This window comes from Hordeum vulgare, chromosome 7H (genome assembly GCF_904849725.1).
Source record: "Hordeum vulgare subsp. vulgare chromosome 7H, MorexV3_pseudomolecules_assembly, whole genome shotgun sequence".
NCBI lineage: Eukaryota > Viridiplantae > Streptophyta > Magnoliopsida > Poales > Poaceae > Hordeum > Hordeum vulgare.
Window position 1 is genome coordinate 476,053,195 of NC_058524.1, and position 18,898 is coordinate 476,072,092.

At 44.7% G+C, this 18,898-nt stretch overlaps 3 protein-coding genes and 1 long non-coding RNA gene across 10 annotated transcripts; 2 read left to right on the forward strand and 2 right to left on the reverse strand.

Annotated features, from left to right (window-relative positions):
- The first annotated feature begins 1,907 nt into the window (after positions 1-1,907).
- LOC123412713 lies at positions 1,908-6,191 on the forward strand. Its single transcript, XM_045105652.1, has 8 exons — positions 1,908-2,297; positions 2,429-2,569; positions 2,735-2,827; positions 2,904-3,030; positions 4,769-4,875; positions 4,964-5,044; positions 5,485-5,570; positions 5,661-6,191. The coding sequence occupies exons 1-8, from the start codon at positions 1,923-1,925 to the stop codon at positions 5,878-5,880; spliced, it is 1,230 nt and encodes a 409-aa protein (XP_044961587.1). The 5' UTR covers positions 1,908-1,922; the 3' UTR covers positions 5,881-6,191.
- Positions 6,192-8,352: 2,161 nt separating this feature from the next.
- On the reverse strand, positions 8,353-10,473 carry LOC123412717. 5 transcript variants are annotated; one of them, XR_006613581.1, is made up of 4 exons: positions 10,381-10,473; positions 10,140-10,266; positions 9,873-10,011; positions 8,353-9,793 (listed from the first exon to the last, which is right to left on the reverse strand). It is a non-coding gene; the product is annotated as an uncharacterized LOC123412717 (long non-coding RNA). The 5 variants fall into 5 exon arrangements; XR_006613584.1 differs by having other exon boundaries at positions 8,353-9,201; positions 9,522-9,793; positions 9,873-10,266; XR_006613583.1 differs by having other exon boundaries at positions 8,353-9,204; positions 9,522-9,793; positions 9,873-10,266.
- On the forward strand, positions 9,788-12,181 carry LOC123412716 (putative protein ABIL2). Of its 3 annotated transcripts, none has more exons than XM_045105654.1 (9): positions 9,788-9,965; positions 10,150-10,232; positions 10,368-10,518; positions 10,604-10,703; positions 10,847-10,939; positions 11,020-11,068; positions 11,153-11,262; positions 11,374-11,477; positions 11,561-12,181. In XM_045105654.1, exons 1-9 carry the CDS (start codon positions 9,849-9,851, stop codon positions 11,741-11,743), a joined length of 990 nt encoding a protein of 329 aa, XP_044961589.1. In that variant the 5' UTR covers positions 9,788-9,848; the 3' UTR covers positions 11,744-12,181. The 3 variants fall into 3 exon arrangements, with proteins under 3 accessions (XP_044961589.1, XP_044961591.1, XP_044961590.1); XM_045105656.1 differs by having other exon boundaries at positions 11,567-12,181; XM_045105655.1 differs by having other exon boundaries at positions 10,850-10,939.
- A 1,352-nt stretch (positions 12,182-13,533) lies between these two features.
- Positions 13,534-17,056, reverse strand: LOC123412714 (probable pre-mRNA-splicing factor ATP-dependent RNA helicase DEAH5). Its single transcript, XM_045105653.1, has one exon. The coding sequence runs from the start codon at positions 17,027-17,029 to the stop codon at positions 13,817-13,819; it is 3,213 nt and encodes a 1,070-aa protein (XP_044961588.1). The 5' UTR covers positions 17,030-17,056; the 3' UTR covers positions 13,534-13,816.
- Between the last annotated feature and the right edge of the window lie 1,842 nt (positions 17,057-18,898).

An 18,898-nucleotide genomic window follows, 5' to 3' on the forward strand; every position in this document is an offset into this window, starting at 1 on the left:
CCTAAAGAGATAACTTGCTTGCATCAATTTATTGGTAGCATAATAATATGATATCAGTAGTGATAAAGTAGCAGTAGTCAAAATAATAACAAGTTTATAGGGTAGTAGCAAAGCGATACATCAAAGAATGTAATGGAGATAATAGAAGAAAAACGAAGGCATGGAGTAAGCGATGGGGTGTTCGGGTGAGATTCAATATGAGACAACCATAACCTAGAGCAGCAACAAACTAGCTCTGATTCATCAATCGTATGTAGACATGTATTCCGTAAATAATTATACGTGCTTGCGATAGAACTTACATAACATTTTTATAAGGATAATTAAGGCGGGATACTAATAGAAACTAAGTGTAATTAAGGCGCCCCTTTTAATAGAGAAGCGGAATAAAACATTAACATATGATGAATACATGTAATTTTCAAGTTGAAGTCATCCATGTCGATATCCCAATTGTTCTCACTTTGGCGTCTAGGGTTCAGAACGATAACAGATGCATACAACTTGCAGATACAATCAAGAACACAAATATATTCATGAAAAGAGAAAGAGTTTGAATTTGAAATCATGGCACTCGGTCCCTAGTGACAAGCATTACGCATATCAAAGTCATAGCAACATAGTGAATACGAGGCATCAAGACAACAAATCTGACATAGATAACATAAGAAATTTCATCCAAATCCCATCTACCCCCCATATGCCTATAGAGGATTACTCACACATGGATGTGAGCATCATGAAATTGTTGATGGATAAGGGTTGATGATGACGAGGGTGACGGATCCCTCTCTCTTCGAAGCCAGAAACAGACTCTAGATCAGGGTTCCCGATGAAGAACAGGAGGTGGCTCCATATTGTAAAACACAATGATAATTTTCTGTGTGTTTTTCTGGCATGTGCGGGAATTTATGGAGATGGAATCGTCATAAGGCGGTTGCCAAGGGCCCCACACGAGCATATGGGCACCCGGGAAGGAGGGGTGTGGCGGCCTGGTGCCCCCCCTTTGGTATTTCTTTGTTCCATTTTTTTATAAAAAATCTCCAAAAATTTACGTCTAATTCAGAGCGCTTTTATTTTTGCAGAAAACAATATCATGCTAGTTTTACTAAAACAATGTTTGTCCGTATTAGTTTTATTCAAATCATGCAAATTAAAGATTAAAACGATAACAAAAGTCTTTAAAAAAGTAGATATGTTTAAGATGCATCACACAACTTCTTAAGATTGACGAAGTCATTATAAACATAATCAACAACATTGTCCTTAACATCGCCATAAAAGACTAAAATGTATCATAAAATGCTAGCACCGATGCTAAGTTTAGTACTTGAATCGTGTGAGTTGGTTCCACCACAAAAAACCCTAACCATGTAAGCTATGTATAGTCCGCATCATTAAGGTGATTTGACTAACATAATTAAGGTATTTTTATTTACTCATGACAGTACAAAGAAGTGAGCCAAATGGGCACCACTGTCATCGCCCTTCCTCATCGGAGTCAGATCAATGATGTAGTAGACAAACTGAAAATAGTAGTGCTAATAAGACTAGCACACCAGAACAACAGACGTCTTTGATTGAGAGAAGTATAGATTGAAAGGACCTAACCTGTAGATACACAAATAAAGATGAACAAAGATTGAATCCAAACCGATCCATCGAAGCCTAGCAGACCGTATGATTTGATTTCTATAATAATAGCAATAGTTGTGTTTCGATGTGATGATCATCCGAAAAATCATACGCGTTGGTATTTGTGTATGGATGGACGTGATTTTGGACTTTGGAGTGCCAAAATTGAGTTTAATCAGGAAAAAAGTTGAAAAATCCAAAACGCCACAGTACCATTTTCGGTGCTCCGAACTTGGGACTGGTGTTCCCCTGTATCGACGAGCAATTAAAGAAAAACAGCAGCGGCAATGCTGGCTCCTCCCGCCTCCATCCGTGCCCTCGCCTTCCACCGCCGTCTCCCTCTCCTCCGCCCCAACCATCCCACCCTCCTTCCCCACTCGCCAGGCCCGCCCCCGCCTCCGCCCCCGCGGCCCTGCCCCGCCCCCACGCGCTCTCTCATGGCCTTCTCCGCCGAGACAGCCGGAGAAGAGGCGGAGGAGGAAGCTCTCCCCGGGGCCGCCGGCGCCGGAGGCGGCGGCGAGGTGAGCTCGGAGGAGTGGCAGCGATGGGGCACCTCCTCGCCCCTCCCGACCGTGGTGGCCTCCGTCGTCCACCAGCTGCTCGAGATGGAGTCCTCGGCCGGCGAGAAGATGCGCTTTGGCGGCGTCGGCTCCAAGCTCAAGGTACCGGCCTTTTTCTTAACCCCCCTACCGGATCTATAGAGGCCATGGCTGCTTCCGTGCTCGACGTGGCAGGGATTGAATCGACGGGAATGCTAGCGAATTCACGACTCGGCTTTTCTCTCAACCCGCAGGGCGATTTCAAGGACGTGGAGGACAAGAAGCACAGGGCCGTCTACGAGACGCTCGCCGACTCCGACCAGAAGCTGCAGTACTACTCCGCCCGGCAGATTGGTTGCCGTCTGCTCGGGAGCAGGGGGTACCTGTGCCAGAAGGTAGCGTAACGAGTCCGTAAAGCAAATTCAGTGCCATACACAATGCAACAACCCGGGTTCAATGGTTTACTGAACCGAAGCTTGTTTTTGTTTTTTTTGCGTACACTTGCTTTTCACCGTCTTAATTCCAAGAGTTTGCCTGATATGCTGACCTCCAAACTGTAGTGCTGGCTGCCAATGGAAGATTGTATGTGCTCAAAACTTGCGCCTTGCAATTTGTGGAGGGGAATAAGATTCTGGCTATACATGCATCCGAAGGTCTGTCCAAAGATTTTATGCTGTATTTGCTGCCATGTCCTTTCTTTGGATTGTGCAAGCATCTCTGTTCTTTCAGGACTTCTTGCGGCAAAACAACACTGGAAAGTTACTCTGGCAAGTCTTTGGCATCCAAGCTGCGTCGTTGTGCCTCTTTGGCATCCAAGAGCATGAAGATATTATGTGGGATGCATTCCAGCGTTCAGGTAATCTCAAACCCACCTTTGATAAACAAACATGTGGATTCGTTCTTGGGACGAAAGCTTCTAGACCTTAACCATGTCTGTTCAGATAGGGTCACTTGCTATGTTTAATTTCGATTTACTTTATTTGCCTTGCCTAGTATGGACTCTTTGGTATGAATCCGAGGTCGGGCGCCTCTGCCTGCCATCAGGGCTCTCCTCCTTTGCTGTGGAGGGAGGCTCTAAGGTCTATTTGAAATGACGGAAAGAGACTAGAAATCTTGCTTGTTCTTTGTTTAATCGATGGTCCATCCATACATAGATGGATGCTAAAGTAGTCGGTGCAAGCAGTAGTTGATCTACCTTTTGCTGCTTTTGATCCCACATCCTTAGCAGCTTGAAACTGAACAAATGACATCCAAGGCTACCTTTTGTTTGGTGATTCCATTAGTGTATTGTTTTGTGATGACCTTACTTGCTAAGGATAACGAATTTGCTTGATATATTGAACAGTGGTACTGGATACACTAGAGGAAGAGAGTTTGCTTGAGATAGGGGAAAGAAAGGGGGAAGAACAGAGAGATGAGTAAGGAGCTTCACTGAGTTTTAATTTTTTGCTACCTAGCCGTTCGGAACCAGGGGATGATATTACTCCTCTGATCGAACCTACACAGCGGCCCACAGCCCGCGCTCTGTCACATTACACGGCCCATGGCCCATGCCTTTAAACATTTGAATCATGCAGAGAACTCCCTCTCCCTCTATGTTGATGCCGCTGTTGTCTGGGTGCTGACATGTTTGTGCTGATTTCTGTTTGTTGTTTCTGTTTCTTTTCTGTTTCCAGTTTTCGCTTAGTTTTTTTTTAGTTACTGTGAGTGTCGGGACCCCGATCCTAAGCCATAGGAATCCAGCCTGTAACACATCGCATCCCTTTGCGGTCTCACGCACGGTTAACCCCACGGCTGCAGCCTTACCTTAGCCGGGACCGTTTGCGCCTTTTGACTCACGTATGCAATTGTGTCGCTAGCATTCCAATGACAAAGAACTCGGATCGACATGTCTAGTCATAAACCAAAGTGGCAGTTCCGCACAAGGAAACCAGTAGTTTTTTGCATTTATTTGAAATGCCAAAAGTGTTATGAAAATGGTTTTCTTCATTGCTTATTTGCTTCCATGATTTATCAGAAAAGTTGAACTTTTCTTGAGGCCATTTTGGGTTCATTGATTTTAACTAGTTTGAAATTTCCTTTAATTTGAGAAGTGGCTAGGGTTTTTGGGTTTTGCTTCACCACTTACTTTGTTCTTGTTGAAAATTTCCTAGATGCAATGCAAAGAAGATATGAGCACAATGCTAACTTGATTAAGGTGTCAGGGATGTGACAGTGAGGGAGTCTGCTGATGCACTGGATATTTCAGCTAATTTGTATAGCTGTTGAACTGAATCCTTTGTTCCAATTGTATAAGTTTTGAACTTAATTCTTGAACTCTGCCAGAACCCCAAAACTTGATGTTTCACACAAACAAATGCAGATTGCAAGTATCAATGTTTGGATCATTTTACTAGGAATGAATTGTTCTGTGGATCCTATTTAATTACTTTTTAGGGGAAATGTCGTGTTTAATTACTCATGCTCCATAAAAGATTGCTTCAGATATCAATCTAACCCTATTGATCTGTCTACCCTTAATTTAGATGTGTGTGTATGATTATCCACGTTCTTTACATTTAAATACTGTATTTCTGTTCTGATTTGTCCTCCAGGAAAGGAGAAGGTCTCATTTTTGTACCCAAACAAGAGTGCAACCCCCAAGTCTGTCAATGATCTTAAATTTGATGATTTTACGATGAATGCTGGCCTTCAGGACGGGGTGTGTTTATTTTCTTTAAGCATGTATTCTGTGACTTAAACTGTTGGTATGTATTAGTAGATGGTAACGAGTTAACTTCTGCATATAGGGAGTGCAACATGAACCTCTTAACTTAGTTTTGCTTGATGGTACCTGGAGTAATTCTGCTGCATTATACAGAAGGCTGAAGGTATGATTCTGTGCATTCCTCATTTAGCATACTGCACTCCTATTAGTTTGTGTTCACTTCCTCCTGAAAAATCTTTGTTCCTATATTGATGTAATCTTGGTTTGCATACAACAAAATAGTTTGGCCGTTCAGATAAGCTTCATCTTTTTTCCTTCTTCCATGTGATTGTCTACTCCCACTAGACAAGGGGAAACCACAAGTTGTTGTCATTTAGGATGCGCCTAGATCGTGTGAGTCAGCAGAGGACAGCAGATTCTGCCTAGATCATGTAATTTTGGAAATTTAATTCATTTGGTTTAACTGCAGTGGGTTAGAGGGTACCCCAAGGGTCACCAGTTGACACCTCTAGGTTGAAGTCACAGTGTTAAGCAGGAGTGTATACTTAAGCATGTTAAAATTGACAAGCAGCTAAGTGGGTCCTAATAATCTGATGTTTATAGGAGAGATGGACTGCAATATGGGGGGAGGAAGATATACCTTGTATCTCACTTTCTATGCTGAGCGCCTCGGTGATGCATAAACTGCGGTGAGCTGCAAACTGAACTTTTTTCTTACTATCGGTTGTTTTCTTCGTGTCTCTTACTCTTACTTTTGCCGATATATTTCCGTAAAACAGACCTCAGCCGGCATGGGATCGCACCTGCACTGCGGCAGCTGCAGCTGGTCTCCTCTCAGAACTGCACATGCGGCCTGAGCTCAGCGCGTTTAAACTGGAAGAGCAAGCTGAGGCAGTAGAGTGCTCGCTGGATGTCTTGCTAGATGCTCTCACCGTGCGACGGGTTCGCCTGGGCCGATCAATTACTCGAAAACAGAGACATAGAAGAGACTGCATATAGTGAAAGATGCCAGCAGGGTCGGCAGAGATCATGATGTTTCCTTGTAAGGCTTATTTGATCTTTTTGCAGAATCAGTTGCTCAAATAATCCGTTAGGTCACTAATTCATCACTATGGTGGTGTTCATTTTGGTAGTGGTTTTGTGTTGATGTTACTGCTTACCGTACCTTTAAGAGCAGAATTTTGGTAACAAACTGGTTTTGGAAACTAAACGTGCAAGTTACACGGTGTAAGGCTTTGTAGCTGTGATATTAGAAACAGACTGAAATGAAATAGAAAAAAAAATCTGGAGATATATCTGATTCATGTTAATAATTTCCTTGTCCATAGTTTTTCTTTCTTAAACCTGATAATCCACAGCTACTTGTGACTCCTTTTTATGCTGGTGTTGTGTTCATGTGATGAATAGCAAAGTTATATTTCTGACAAGCCTCGAGGAGAAAGAACTCGAAAGTGCGTGAGGCTCTCAAGGAGAACGCTTGGATGCTCCAGATCCGTCCAGTCACAGTCATCACCGGCCACCACGTCCATGAATTTTCCACCCTTTGAATGCCCATGAACAACTTCCATCTCAAGCACTCCGGGGATGACATCATGTGGAAACACTCAGCGGACGGTCTTTACTCGGCATCAACTGCTTACAAGGTGCAATTTCTTGGTTTGACGTTCTCTCCCATGAACTTCATGGTTTGGAAGGTGTGGGCGCCTTCCAAAGTCAATTTTTTTTGTTTGATTGACCTTGCAAGAACGGTTTTGGACCACTGACCAGCTCAAACGGCATGGTTGGGCCAATTGTGGCATTTGCCCACTTTGCAAATAGGGGCAAGAGACGGGCATCCATCTATTTGGCAAATGCCACTTCACTAGTAGGCTCTGACGCTTGATCATTGATAAATATGGGCTTGTACATATGGACACCAACAATTGACACCTTGCGAGAGAGTGCAGAGTTTTGGTGGACGGGTACATTGATGAAATTTATTTTAAATGATTCAAAAATGATGTTTCCAAGTTTAAAAAATCAAAAACAATAATCTGTAAAAACTTATACATATTCGCGACGGGTCTATATAATTCGCTAAGAAATAATATTGTTTGCAAGCTGCACAAAAAGAAGAAAATTCCGGCCAACAACAACAACAAAAAGGGTCCATTTTCATTTATGTATTTGTTTTTTTGTATAAGCCACATATGAAAATATATTGTTATGAAATTTTTCCTCAACATGTTATATATGTATTTGTGTATGTATAAGAAAATTTGCTTTTGTGATGTGGAAGTATGTTTTTAAGTCTTTCATGGAGAACGGGCTTCATTTACCTTTTTTGCCTTGTGAGATCCCTATTGGAATGGTGGGATAGAAGAACCAACTCGAGCAACATAAATAGACCTGCTATGACCTTCTTTATCATGCTTGTTTTGTGGACAATATGAATAAGAGAAACTTTAGGGTGTTCTACCACAAGAATGTGCCGCCGTCAATCCTTTTAAAACTTATTATAGACGAGGTCAACCTTTTGGTTGCCGTGGGGGGTAAGAAATTAGGGAATGTTGTTTTACACGAGTAATTATCATCTTGTTTAATGGGTTATTCGTAACACTCTGTATACTCTTTTCTTATTTAATGAATGAGGCAAATCTTTTACCTCAGTTTTAATTTTTTATTTATTTCTGACAAGCTAATCAATCAACAGGAAGTTGGTGCTGTGTACTTTCTCTGCTTTTAAATATAAGTCTTTTTAGAGACTCCGCTATGAACTATATACGAAGTAAAATATATGAATCTATATTTTAATTTTAGAATATGCCTATATACATCTATATGTAGTTCGCGGTGAAATTTCTTACAGGACTTATAATTACGAACGGATGGAGTAGTTGTTGGGAGTATCCTGCCCTGTATTCCAGACAGCCCTTCTGTCCGCACTAGTGACCGGAGGAAACTTAGCGGAATCAGAATCAACGGTAATAATACCAGTCGTGCCATTGAACCCTGCTGAACTTGAGCACATTCTCACCAAACCTTGAGGGGTGCAGATGGTAGAGATAACTGCAAACTTGCAATCTCACGGCGTATTTTGCAAACTTGTGAATTTGTAACACCAGCATTGATCCATCCTCATTCACATCCGGTTCCAAGATCATCTTGCCCCATAGAGCTAACGATAATTAAATCAATATTGTAAAAATGATGATAGAACCCCCTCTCAAACTGACGGTACACAATTTGGCAGCAGTGTGTTAGCGTGTATTACTGAGATCGTTAATTTGGTGAAAGCACTCTCAACTTTCATCATCACTCAACCCCCTCAAATCCTATTCCATCCCAATTCCATTACAATCAGCCCCTCTCTTCTTAAATATTGTCTCGTAAGCACGGGTTGGATTTTTTTTTTTTACCAATCTGGTCCATTCGATCTTTTCCTTTGCATCTTGGCAACACAGAGCAGCTGAAACAAAAAACACGAGCAACTGAAACATAGACAAATTTTATTTGCGTCTTGGCAGCAACATCTGCCATTCCATCACCACAAGTCCACAACACAAGTACGTACTATTCATTTCTGTACAACCTATCCATCTGTTTATCCAGCACCACGCACGGCTGCCTGCCTGCTGATCCGGCACCGCGATGTGTGCCAATTTCTGATGAATCAGCGGCACAGATGCAGGCTCCAGATTCCCGAGCCGTTGCCCCAGCCCAAGCAGTGTGAAAGCAATAAGACACACACAACCGCCATAAATAAAACAATATAGTATGGGCGAGAGAGACACAGAGGACAGAGCACTTTTGACTTTGCTTAATCAAGGCGAAAGCCAATCATGTCCCAGACACAGGAAGTACTGTTCCTAGTTAATCCCCCAAGGTTCTTGCTTGGAGTTGAGCCTATACGGTAGTACAACGGGAAAGCAAAGCACTTCTTCTGGATCCTGTGGGTGCCTGCCCAGCCCTGCACACATTTAGTGAAAGGTTCATATCAGTAAGCTGCACACATGGAACAAGTCTGGGGTTGTTGTTGAGAAGAGTATCTTTAGAGTTTGTGATTATGATGCGACCGGTAGTGTGGTCATGAGGAAGGCGGGCGGGCCCATATGCATGGGGCAGAAATGATGAACGCTGCATGGAAAGAAAAGAAAGCAAGCTGGTGTCCGGGTTCAGCATCCCAACCAAATCTCATCCCGTCTTCTCTCTTTTCTTTTGATTTCAACCTTTTGGTTACCTGGATGGATGCACACTGTGAGCCAAACGCATCTCGTGTGATTAAATCAGTGCCTAGCCCTACCGACTTCTATTCACTCTGAAGTGCCCGTCACCTGCTCCCTGCTGTAGAGGAACGGATCAGAGCCTCATCTCAGGGGTGATGAAAGTACTACGTGCAAATGGATTACCACAATAGCTGTGGGGTACTTGTAGGTTGTAGACTTGTTGATAATATAAGAAACTAGGAAAGTACTCCTCTGTCCTATAATGTAAGAGGTTTTTTGACACTACACTAGTGTCAAAAAACGTCTTATTATGGGACGGAGGGAGTACTAGGCAGTGCTACATATGCAGTCAACATCCAGTAGAGTGAGTAGAGCAGTTGTTATCTTATGCTTATCACAGATTCACAGGTCTCCTCCTGTTGCCTTAATTATTACCTAGAAAAGAGGGTAGGTCTCCTGTTGCCTTGCCTTGCCTTGCATTGCATCATTGCATGGCATTATTGTATATATAGCTGTTTCTGCCGTTGCCGGGCCATCACCTCAGCCACTCTTCTAGTAGTACTAGTAGTAGTTAAATAAAATACCTGTCGTGCTAATGACTAACCCCCGGGGCCTTCTTCCTCCCAGCTCGTTGAATTCATCACCATGAGTGCCTCCCCACTTCTGCACCACCATCGCCATAGCATCCTATACTCCCATCCAGCTTCCTGATCAAACGAGACCTCAGAGAGGCACAAAGGAACAGAGCGTTGGTTAGCCAGAATGGTGGAAGCGGTGAGGCCTTACCGGAGGAGAGGCGCCGCCAACGACACGGGGATGCGCGGCGCTCCGGAGGAGGTGCAGATGGGGGAGACATTCATCTTCTCTGAAACCATCAAGGTCGGTTTATTATCCGTCAAATTACGCTCGTGTTTCTTCTCTTCCCCTACAATGATGCATATTCCCTCCACCTTCTTTAGAACCAACTCAGACGCCCAAATGCTTAAAAATAGCACCAAATCAGGCATTTGGAATGGATATAGCTTGGGCATTTTCTTATCAATCAACGCCAACCTCTATGCAGGATCTCAAGACGCTGCGGTCGCAGCTGTATTCTGCAGCCGAGTATTTCGAACTAGCCTACATGCAGGAAGACGGAAAGCAGGCGTATGTCAATATACCCATTTCTTCCTCCCGTATGCTGCACAAGATCATGGGGCTAATCAGCAGCAAGCTTCCACGCTTTTGCAACTTGTGCCTGGTTCGCTCATTTTCTATTTATGTGTATGCATATGGACACAGGGTAGTGAGTAACCTTAAGGAGTACGCTGTGAAGGCCCTCGTCAACACGGTAGATCACCTAGGATCCATATCCTTCAAAGTCTCCAGCCTTGTCGGTCAAAGGTTCGATGAGGTGACCGAAGCCAATCTTCGGGTCTCCTCCATCCAGCAGGTTTTAATTAGTGCCTCCCAAGTTCAGCAGTGATCTCCTTGTAATAATATGCTTTCGGATTAACTAATGAAGTGGCTGGTTTCAGAGAACTCAAACGAGCCAAGCAAGCATGAACAGAGAAGGCCTGACGCAGCAATCTTTGGTAATCACCGCCCCAAAGTACCACAAGAGGTACATCTTACCAGGTAAGCAGCCATAAGATATCCTTGTGCTGTTGTGCCTTTCATGTGACTCTGTTTTCTAGCTTGTCGGCATATTCAAGATGCAAGAGAAGTGAGTAGAGTCAACCTGGGTGAGACATCTTGATCCCTTACTCATGTGGTTTCAGCAGGAAACAATTCAATTCCCAATGCTGTGCCCAACTTCAGCGAGATGAATAAGGTCAAGAACAGGACTGCACAGATGCATCCGGCCTTCAGTGGTAAGGATCTGCAATCCACGGTGGACGTGTATTGGGTATCTTAAACTTGATTTTGACCTGAAATGCTTACGTGTTGGCAGCCACATCCGCAGCTCAAACAAAAAGTAAAGACAAGCAAGCTTCATTCAGGTCTGTTTCACTTTGCAAACCAGAAATCAGCTTGGGTTTCTTACTTTGCCACTGAGTGGCCAAACTGAAAGTTACCAATTGCAGCAAGCTCCGGTCGATTGCCCGTGCACCGTCCCAGCGTGCACGTTCATCCTCTCCAGCACAGCATACACGCTTCGTGCCACCTTCTGATACTGCAATACCCACAAAAAGAGGTATAGTAGTAACAAATCCAATCAACAACTGATGGTGGTATAGCAGTAAAATTTCTCAATTAACTAAATATATACTAATGTTCTGTGGCAACTTTTGTTTCTGTGGAACAGATAAAAGATCAGATTCACCAATTTTCTCGACAACTCCACTCACAAGGTCCGGGTCACTCTCAAAGAAGCCATCCTTGCTCAAGACATCAAGTGTCAGGGTCCAGGTAAATCACGCTGGCTTGTGAACACAAAATTACCAGGAATGATATGCCTTACAACACTGACACGATATTTCATGTTGCTGGAGATGCAGACAACTTCAGATCCCAAGAGACTGGCACCGCTGCGGTCATATGCTGACAGATACAGCGATGATCCCAAGGAAAGCGACCAGACCCCAAAGAAGAGCAAGAAGTTCCTCAAGTCGCTGCTCAGTAGGCGCAAGTCAAAGAAAGAAGAACCACTGCCCTGCTACTTCGATGACTACTGACTCCTGACACCAGATGGCACCAAAGTTTCTGAAAACTTCTGCTCTTCAGTCTTTCCATGGCAAAGTGCGACCGGCCCTTGATATAAAGATCTTCATTGTATATAGCAACATAATTACAGGTCATTAATGTTAATAATACATGCGCAAGACAGGGAGTTCCGGGAAGATGTCCCCATTCCCCTCAGCTGGTTCCCCACTTTTTGTTGTATGGCATGCATCATGAGTTAGCCTTTTTGTTCACTCCCCTGATGATCTCGGCAATCAGCAGTACACAGAAACCTGGAATATGTAACGCTGAGCAGCAATCATGAAGTAGCGCTTCAACAATCTGATCCTAGTGTTCAAGTATTTTGTCGTCACTTTGGTGTATGTACCATGGAGTATAATGCTGCCAACCGCATGGCAGCTCTCCTCTGCAGTAAATTACTTCACCTGAAACAGTAGCCACATGAAGTATAGTACAATTCTGGTTGCATAAGCCCGTCAAATATTATTTTTTATCTACTATGCGAATCTATGATACACAAGGCACAAAGCCAGAGAGAGAGAGAATGCCAATCGAACAAAATGATGTGCCAAATCTGATTGGAAAGTAGCTAGAGCATGCCATGCAAAGAAACAATGTCATTTTTCATACCATCTGGAATGGAAAATATGCTATAACTTCTACTCCAGTTGGCAGCTCAACTGGCATGAGCTACATGAAGAGGAAGTCTGGAGTTGTTTCTAGTTTCGTATACAAGTTTGCAATTCGGACTTGTTTTTCGGGTAGACTTGGTATAACTTGTTGACAAAAGGCTAGAATTCCTTGATTTGTTTTAGTCAAGAATTCTCGATTTCTGATTAGCTGTATATAAAAATTGAATTGAATACACTAAAAAAGGTTCAGGACTAGCATTCCAGATAGTGCTCTGAAGAGCATAAATGATACAGTCAAAAGGCATTTCCTAGGTTATCTAATATAACTTGCAAGAACATGCTTGTAGCACTGGAGCTTCACCAATAAGTTGAAAGACAGTTCAGCAATAACAATTCATTTTATGTTCAAGGGGTCGTAGAACCAATTATCTCTATCATATACTCGCTTTAGAAACAACAGCCCTACCAACTAACAGTTCATATGTCTGGCATCGGACCATCATCTAACAAAAAGGACAACACTCTGGAAAAAGGACAATTGCAATGTCTGGCAATGTCGATCAGGAAGGTGGTAGCACTTGAGCTCAAATTCTTCAACATACTGCTCATGGAGCCGTCTGATTATAAATAAAACCATATAACAAGAACATCTTTATCATCACTAGTTGCTGCTAAACCTCTCTGACAAAGTGCATCTTAGACTACAAACTGTAAGACTACAAATTGCAATACTAATTTACAGATCGTAAGGACGCCAGGCAAGAATCATATAGGAGCACAGCCATGGCGAGACCAGGGACCATTGTGAAACTCTAGGACAAAGGGGAGGGGAGGGGAGGAGACGGAAGCAGTTCTTACCGGCGAGAATGCAAGTTGCATGGAGGATATAGGATGCGGCAGGGGCTGAGGTGGCGTCGGTGGTGGCCAGGCTCTGCTGGGACAGCATCAACGGACAAGGCGAGGCGGTGGAGGTTGAATGGGCAGAGGAGGCAGGCGCCATCTCGGACGGGGAAGAGAGATTACAGTTTACAAATACGGGGGTATGAGGGTTTGACGAGTAATTCTGGGGTTTGCTCTTTTGAATACCGACGCACCAAATGGGCCTCAAGACTTGCCTGCCAAACGAGACCTAAACCAAGTGTGAATCATAGTAATTCAAAGTGTTCGCTCTGTGCATTTATACACGCTTAAAGAAAATAAAGCTTTGTCTTGGGAATAACTTGTCTGCATTAGTATACCAACTAGCCTCACAAGACTTCCAACTTCAAGCCAAAAACCAAAACAAAGAAGAAAAGCTACATAGATGTGCCACTATTCACTATACTGCTAGTACCATACTGAGAGCTTACTATGTATTTACACTTAAATAACTAGTCAAGCTAACAGCAAGGAATAAAGTGCCATGAAAGAAGCAAATTTATGTACCGACAAAAATCACCCACGGCGCTTGCTGAGGCGCCACGAGTTGGGCTCGTTGTATCTGTCGTATAGAGGCTCAATCCTCTCCTGGCGCTTCCGCTTGCTCATCTTTGTCGAGTCCACGGATCTGTAGAACCTCGGCGCCAGCTCGACGAGCCACACTGGATTGATGGCTGTCACCTCCCTCATGTACTCTTTTGTGGTCATGACAATGTCATTGTAAATCACCCACTCTGGTTGCTGATGAAAGAGGGCACTGCTTGGGTGGATATACACCTGCTGATGATCGGCAAGGGTCCTGTATCCTCCCTGGGGATCCTTCTTGGCAGAGTTGAAGAAGAAGCCTGCGGCGATGGCTCTCCTTACCTTGGTGAGATCATTGCCAGCAGAGACAACATCAAGCCGATACCTGTCCATGATCTCCAGGAGCTGCTTCCTCACATCCTGTGCCCTCCTTAGTGATGTTACCTGGAGAAAATTCTCGAAGCACCATGGCCCTGAAAACTGCTTTGCCTTCCATGCCTGATACACAGTGAGTAACGTGATGTGATCCCCTTCTGGCTGGAAAAAGTTGCCCCTCTTCCGATCCGCCTGATCTTGTTTTTCCCTTGGCCTGTAGAATATATTGCCAGTTTGGATCATTGCAATGATAGTCACTATTTCATCACTGCATCCGAGGTCCACACTGGCAAGGAGCATTTTTGAAAGTGGTGGTTCTTGTGGAAACTCAGCCATCTTTCTCCCCAGCTTGGTAAGCAGGCCTTCTTCATCCAAGGCACCAAGACTGTACAGCTGTTCCATAGCAGAGGTAAGTGCTTGAGGTGCTGGAGGGTCCATGAAGTCGAATGACACTAGTTCATTTATCCCCATTGCCTTCATATTAAGAACTGTCCACCCCAGGTTAATCCTCTGAATTTCTGGAACTGTCGTGGCGGGCATTTCATTACGATAGGCGCTCTCAGTGTACAGACGGTAACACTTGCCTGGGCCCGTACGCCCAGCACGTCCTGCTCTTTGCTTAGCTGATGCCTGTGAGATCGGAGTGATAACCAGTGAATCCAGTCCTCGTTTCGGGTTATAAACGTTGAGTTTTGCGAAACCTGGATCAACAACATAGTATATCCCATCTATTGTAATAGATGCTTCTGCTATGTTGGTGGCCACAACCACCTTCCTCTTCCCAGTAGGAGCAGGTTCAAAGATCTTTGACTGCATTTCAGTTGGAAGAGCACTATAAACTGGATTTACTAGCAACTCTGGTACATCGTTACCCAGCAACTTCATCCTCTCATGAAGAGAGTTACAGGCCTGATCAATCTCTTCCTGGCCAGTCAAGAACAAGAGGATATCACCTTCGGGTTGACTCAGATGGATCTGCAATACTGTGATCAATGCAGCATCCATGTAATCGCTCTGTGGCTCCTTTGCATATAGTATCTCCACGGGAAACGTTCTCCCTGGAATCGTGAAAATATTGCAATCAAAAAAGTATCTAGAGAATTTCTCTGCATCAAGAGTGGCGGAAGTGACAATTAACTTGAGATCAGTTCTCCGCCTAATGAGCTGCTTCAGCAAGCCAAAGAGAATGTCTGTATAGATGGTCCTCTCATGTGCCTCGTCAAGCATGACCACAGAATAACAAGAGAGGTTCTTGTCTACCATAATCTCCCGTAGGAGCATGCCGTCTGTCATGTACTTAATGACTGTCTCAGGTCCAGTGTGATCGTCAAAGCGTATAGAATAACCAACTTCCTCTCCCAATGGACAACCGAACTCCTCTGCTACCCGCTTTGCAACAGACTGCGCAGCAACCCTGCGAGGCTGCGTACACGCAATTTTCCCACCTTCAGTATAGCCTGCCTCAGCAAGGTACTGAGTAACCTGCGTAGATTTCCCTGACCCTGTCTCCCCGATAACAACCAAAACTTGATTCTGATGTACAGCTTTGATAAGCTCATTCTTCAGCCAGTAAATGGGAAGCCTCTGCCTCTGCTCCTGTATCGAAAGGCTCGACCTCTTCCCAAATGTTCCAGTCTTCCCATAAGCCTGTTTCTTCCACTCCGGCATGCTCTGTGCTGATAAGCCGGCACCCCTCAGTTCCTGTGCAAGGTACCGTCCACCTGCACCAGGTAAAGGATCCTCCCACGGCCGATTCAGATCCTTGGGAATGGAATCAAGCAATGCTCTCTGCTCCTGGCTACGAATATCACGCCGTTCCTTGACAAGCGCAGTCTGCAATGCCGCCGCTCGGCTCAGTGACCCCTCAGGGTTCTTGGAAATCCTCACTGGGGACAGGTCAATCGAGGACCGGCCCTGTCCACATAAGAACGGTGGTTCATCATCGTTAAGCTCAATCTCAAGCTCCTCCTCCACTTCTTCTTCTTCCTGATAATGTATCCCCCCATCATAATCATCGAACACAGGGCAGTCTCTCGCATTCAGTGCCCCCGAAGCAATCAACTGTTTCAGCTCCCATCTCTCCGGGGAGCTCATTCGCCTGACCGGCCTTCCTGGTGCAGGCCGAGCACCGTCCTCCTCAATCACAATTCCAGACAGCCCAATCCTCTTCCCAGAGGTTCTGGCAGGACCAGCCGATCGATTCGCCCTCCGAACAGCGTCCTGAACATCACGCCGTGGTGGCGGGAGCGCCCTTCCAGTTTCCTGATCGATGTCCACCATCGACAATTCCAGATTGCCCCACTGCACGGATACGACCTTGACAAACACCTCCTGGCCGCGCTTCACGGCGGCGGGCATCCGGGAGGTGTGGACAAGCCCCTCGCGACCGCGCGCCCCGTCGAGGCGGACGAAGCACCCGGCGCCCACCACCCTGATGACCGTCCCGTGGCACACCTGGTGAAGCTCCGGACCCTCAGTCCCCTCCTCCTCCTCCTCCTTGCCATCACTGCTCCTTGTGCCCGTACTGGCGCCATCGGCGGTGGGGTTTCCGGGGGCAGGAGCGGGAGCGGCGTCGGGGATGGCGCGGATGACGGTGTGGAGGGTGCGGGCGAGGTAGTCCGGCACCTCGAAGTCGTGGTCCTTGAGCTTGGCGTCGAACTCGGCGACGGAGGGGGAGGCGCGGCCGAGGTGGACGACGAACTCGGCGACTTTGCGTTGGACGTCGCCGAGGTGGGCCTCCAGCTCCGAGCAGACCTTGGAGACGAGGGATAGATAGGTGAGCCTCCGGATCCCTTCGCTCGCCGCGCCGGCCGGGGTCGCCTTCGTCATGGGTGCGCGGGCGCCGGCGCCGGCGGTGGGTGTTCGCGCCGCGGCGAGAGAAAGAGGATTCGTCAGAGTCGGCCCAGATGCGTTGTTGCTCGAAGTAATGCAAAAATTTTAGGGCCAAAATCATATACGGCTCGGAGGCGAAGTCGGTTTCCAAGTCAAGTCGGTTTCCTTGCCGAGTTTCTTTCTTAGTGTGAACTCACGTGTTATATTCATCGAAAAGTTAGAGCCCTGGTGATATTAATTTGTGCCTTCTGGGCCCTGAATCAAGAGACGCTATTACAGAGAATGAAAGGCTTAAAAAATGGTTATTAATCACAAGTACATGAGTGGAAACCTAACCTCTTTACATGTAGCCCTGACCAAAACATCTCTAAATTGGGGTTAAAAACATTTTTCAAGCTTTGAAATTTAGTTATAGATGAAAAATGGGTACATGTAGCAAAATCATATTCTAGGAAGACACCTGGTTTGGTAATTTTCTTCTGACATTATAATTTTGACATCTTTATATTACTAGCATAAATGTATGTGCATTACAATGGATAAAAGTACTGTGACCTATGAGTCAAAATTAGTCAGGTCAAACTTAAGGTAGTCGCGTGCTAGTGTTCAAAATCTTCCACGAAAAGCTTCAATGTCCATCAACATCGATGCTCACACATCCACATGTGTTTGACTCTTTTACTCTCGCTGCTTTGTTATGGCAAAAAAGTTAGACATGTATTTGTTTTAACTGTCGCTAGGGTTACCTTGTTATCAACAAACACTTAGACATGTATATTTCTTAACTGCATATTTAAGAAGTTGTTTGGTCAAAAGTATTTAGAGAACGAGTTAAGTATGTACGTGTTTTAGGTCTTAATAGACTAAAACTATGTTTGAATACTTTTAACTGATTTCTGGATAAGTATTATTTGCTTTTTCTAATACTCAAAATCTGAGTTTTTAGAAAAATGGGTACCACTCACTTTTGGAAAGGGGTTTAAACCATTTTTCAAGCTTTGAAATTTGGTTATAGATGAAAAGCGGGTACATGTAGCTGTTGGAAATATGCCCTAGAGGCAATAATAAATTGGTTATTATTATATTTCCTTGTTCATAATAATCGTTTATTATCCATGCTAGAATTGTATTCATTGAAAACTCAAATACATGTGTGGATACATAGACAACACATTGTCCCTAGTGAGCCTCTAGTTGACTAGTTCGCTCATCAAAGATGGTCAAGGTTTCCTGGCCATAGGCAAGTGTTGTCACTTGATAACAGGATCACATCATTAGGAGAATCATGTGATGGACAAGACCCAAACTATGAAAGCAGCATATTGATCGTGTCATTTTATTGCTATTGTTTTCCGCGTGTCAAGTATTTATTCCTATGACCATGAGATCATATAACTCACTCGCACCGGAGGAATACCTTGTGTGCATCAAATGTCACAACGTAACTGGATGACTATAAAGGTGCTCTACAGGTATCTCTGAAGGTGTCCGTTGAGTTAGTATGGATTAAGACTGGGATTTGTCACTCCGTGTGACGGAGAGGTTTCTCGGGGCCCACTCGGTAATACAACATCACACACAAGCCTTGCAAGCAATGTGACTAAGTGTGAGTCACGGGATCTTGTATTACGGAACGAGTAAAGAGACTTGCCGGTAACGAGATTGAAATAGGTATGCGGATACCGACGATCAAATCTCGGGCAAGTAACATACCGAAGGACAAAGGGAATGTCATACGGGATTATATGAATCCTTGACACTAAGGTTCAATCGATAAGATCTTCGGAGAATATGTAGGATCCAATATGGGCATCCAGGTCCCGCTATTGGATATTGACCGAGGAGTGCCTCGGGGCATGCCTACAT